This window comes from Ricinus communis, chromosome 2 (genome assembly GCF_019578655.1).
Source record: "Ricinus communis isolate WT05 ecotype wild-type chromosome 2, ASM1957865v1, whole genome shotgun sequence".
NCBI classification, from domain to species: Eukaryota; Viridiplantae; Streptophyta; class Magnoliopsida; order Malpighiales; family Euphorbiaceae; genus Ricinus; species Ricinus communis.
Window position 1 is genome coordinate 29,560,538 of NC_063257.1, and position 3,079 is coordinate 29,563,616.

General features: G+C 29.5%; 1 protein-coding gene across 1 annotated transcript; it reads right to left on the minus strand.

Annotated features, from left to right (window-relative positions):
- Positions 1-613: 613 nt before the first annotated feature.
- Positions 614-2,274, minus strand: LOC125369316. The gene is made up of 2 exons (XM_048371336.1): positions 2,103-2,274; positions 614-789 (listed from the first exon to the last, which is right to left on the minus strand). Exons 1-2 carry the CDS (start codon positions 2,272-2,274, stop codon positions 614-616), a joined length of 348 nt encoding a protein of 115 aa, XP_048227293.1.
- Between the last annotated feature and the right edge of the window lie 805 nt (positions 2,275-3,079).

Below are 3,079 nucleotides of genomic sequence, written 5' to 3' on the forward strand. Positions count from 1 at the left end.
GTACTAAGAAATCAACAATAACTCAATACATTTATGTACCAATTAGCAAAAGGCAACTCTAAAGTATCCAAAACTCTAGAAATTTAAATCTTTCAAGCAATTGGGCAATCAAGTAGTTAATAAGTGGATGATTTAGTGTAATTTTTTATGCACTTGAAAGCTAGTAAATAATAGTATTAATCTATACTAATCTACGAAGTTAAATATCTCCATCAAAGCTAATGAAAATCTACATTCCATATAATTTGAGAACCAAACTCATCAACCTAAGAATACTCATCAAACATAAACCTAGGTAGTGTCACTCTCACAAAGAAATTGGATCCAATCCTACTTTTCATCATCAAGAAGTGACTTGAGCAAATAAAATTCCTCTCGATTACCTTTCATTAGCTTTCAAACTTCTGAAAAAATCTCTACTCGATGAAGCCTAGGAATTTGTGAGACCATGGCATGAATTTCTTCTCTTGTAGGTTGTGGTCTTTCAAAACTCTTTTCACTTACCTAATATTGTTCAAATGAGTGGGTTATCTCTATTACTGCATCAGCTAAAGGATCTTACTTTAGCTCTTTTAGTTTTTTCAAAATTTTAAGGACGCGTTTTTGAAGTCTTTTACTCTTCCAATTTAATATTAGACTGCACTTCGTTCCCTTCTTGATTCATTGCTTCAGCAGTATCTTCAAAGTTTTTTGCACCATCTCTAGTGGCTCTGTCACTCCCGCATAATATGACAATATCATCCCAATTCTCTATTATTTTGTTGTCATAGCCAGGTGCTTCAAAAATGTCTGAAAAAAAATTAAAAGAATGAGGATCAATAAAAAATTATATAATTAATCAAAAATCTTACAACTACATTTGATAATTCATTTCACCTATAAAACTCCATAGTTCATCTTAACATATTCATTCCATTTCATAATATTATCTATTGTGATAACCATCATCTTTTTATCATCATCGCATTTAATTTGTCCTTGTTCGGATATTAGGGATCACTGAATAATGTCCTTTCAAGCCTTCATTTTGTTCTTGAAATTACTAATCACCAACTTAAGACTCAATCTCGCATTCAAAGCATCTGTTATTGCTTGATAAGCTTGTGGCTTCCATTCTCCTTCACTCTTATTACCTAATTTCACTTAATCATATAAAAAAGTAGCAAACAAAGCATTCATTTATTTCTTCCATGCAACATATGATCTTGGCCTTTCTTTTCCTTTGTCACTCATTCTGAATTGGAAATTAGATGCCGACGATTGACCTTGCATATTACCTTCAATAGGTGCAAAGTGGGAAAGTGTTGCATAATTCTCCTTTTTAACAAAGATGATTAGACTCGGACTTTTTTACCACTCATTTCTATACTATGTTATCATAAATAAAAACAATATTTTAAAAAATCATATTTATCAAATAATAAAAATAAAAATATTAAGCATGTTATAAAATCAACAAGTCACTTAAATAATGTAATACTAAATCAAATAAATGTAACAAATGCTTAAAAATAAAATCAACAAGTAAATTTATACAGCTAGTCTAGCTTGATACTCTTCAAGAATTTGGAGTGCTAAAGTATCTCTAAGTGTTGTCCATTCATGTGTTACTCGAATATTTTTAATAACATCTTCATCTCTAGCTTCATTTTCAACTTTTAAGGAATCTACCAATTCTTAATCCACTTGTTTTAGTAAGTCATCTTCAGTCATCTTTTCTCTTACAAAATTGTGAACAATGAAACAAGCGTTTATGATTCTAACTTGAGTCTTTTTATCAAGAAAGCTAAGAGTCCAAAAAATAGCCCACCATTTCTTTAACAATCCAAAAGCTCTTTCAATAGTATTTATAGCTGAAGAATCTTGAAGATTAAATAGCTCTTTATAATTTGTTGGTGTGTTTCCTCTCCACAAATTAAGATGATAACGCGTCTCTTGATAAGGAGCTAGGCAACCAAGACCATTTATGTACTTCGCATCCACAAGGTAATATTTTTCTATAATATTATTAAAAATTTTCAATTAATATTTTGATTAAAAAGCTTATATCCTAAGATAATTTTTTTAACCTAGTGAAAAATCTTACTTAGGTATTTTCAAACCATGACGTCTATGAAGAGCATCACCAAGAATTTGAGAATCTGAAACAGATCCCTCCCAACTAGGTAAGACATAAGAAGAATTTATTTTTGGATCAAAAACTCTAAGAATGTTAGTACTTAAGTCATCTTTCTTATTTCGATACCTAGCTCGACCTTTAATTGGAGCAGTCATTTGAATGTGAAGAAACTTGATTCAATACTCACTCTTATTGAATTACCCAAGTACAAATACTTATATAGACTCTCCTTTACAAGATTCCTATTACAATACAAACTAGAAAAAAAAATATTCTTAAAAGATAGGAATATATATGGTAAGAGATAAATACAAGAGATATATAATATTTAGGAGATAAATAATGAAACAAATCTTCTACAGAATGTGTGTATACCATCAAATTCCTAAGTGCATCCTAAAATAATAGCATTTTAAGTTTTATACAGTAAATAAAAGAAATAATTAAAACACAGTTATGCATATATTTTATTACCTCAAACCATTTCCACTTGTTATTATCTTGATGATTCATATTTGGGATGATCTCTTTGATATAATACTTGCCTATTTTCATCACAGATTTAAGCACCACATGAAATTTCCTACTAATTGTTTCTCTGGATCGTGCAAAACTTGTTTTTATCTACCTATACTTAATTCCATTAGCAAGCATATGTAGAAATAATGCTACAATTTCTTTAACTGTAATATTTCTTAAAGTCATTAACCCTCCTCTAGATTGCAAAATGTCACATAAATTCTTAAATATTGTTGAGTTAAGACGTAATAACTCGATATTTGAGGTTTCATATTCTAATATTTGCATCCAAATAGATCTACAATAAGCATGTTCATTCTTATCCCAAGAAATTTCTGTTAACCTATTCTTATGATGATATGACGAACCCACAACCATTGCGAGATAACTTATCATAAATATAATAATTTCTAATTCTGCTTCTTCCTCAACTATTTTACT

Coding starts and splice junctions, on each gene's coding strand:
- LOC125369316 (XM_048371336.1), bottom strand. CDS start 2,274: ATGACTGCTCCAATTAAAGGTCGAGCTAGGTATCGAAATAAGAAAGAT. Junction 790..2,102: donor TGCTCTTCATAGACGTCATG/GTTTGAAAATAC, acceptor ATTTTTTTTCAG/ACATTTTTGAAGCACCTGGC.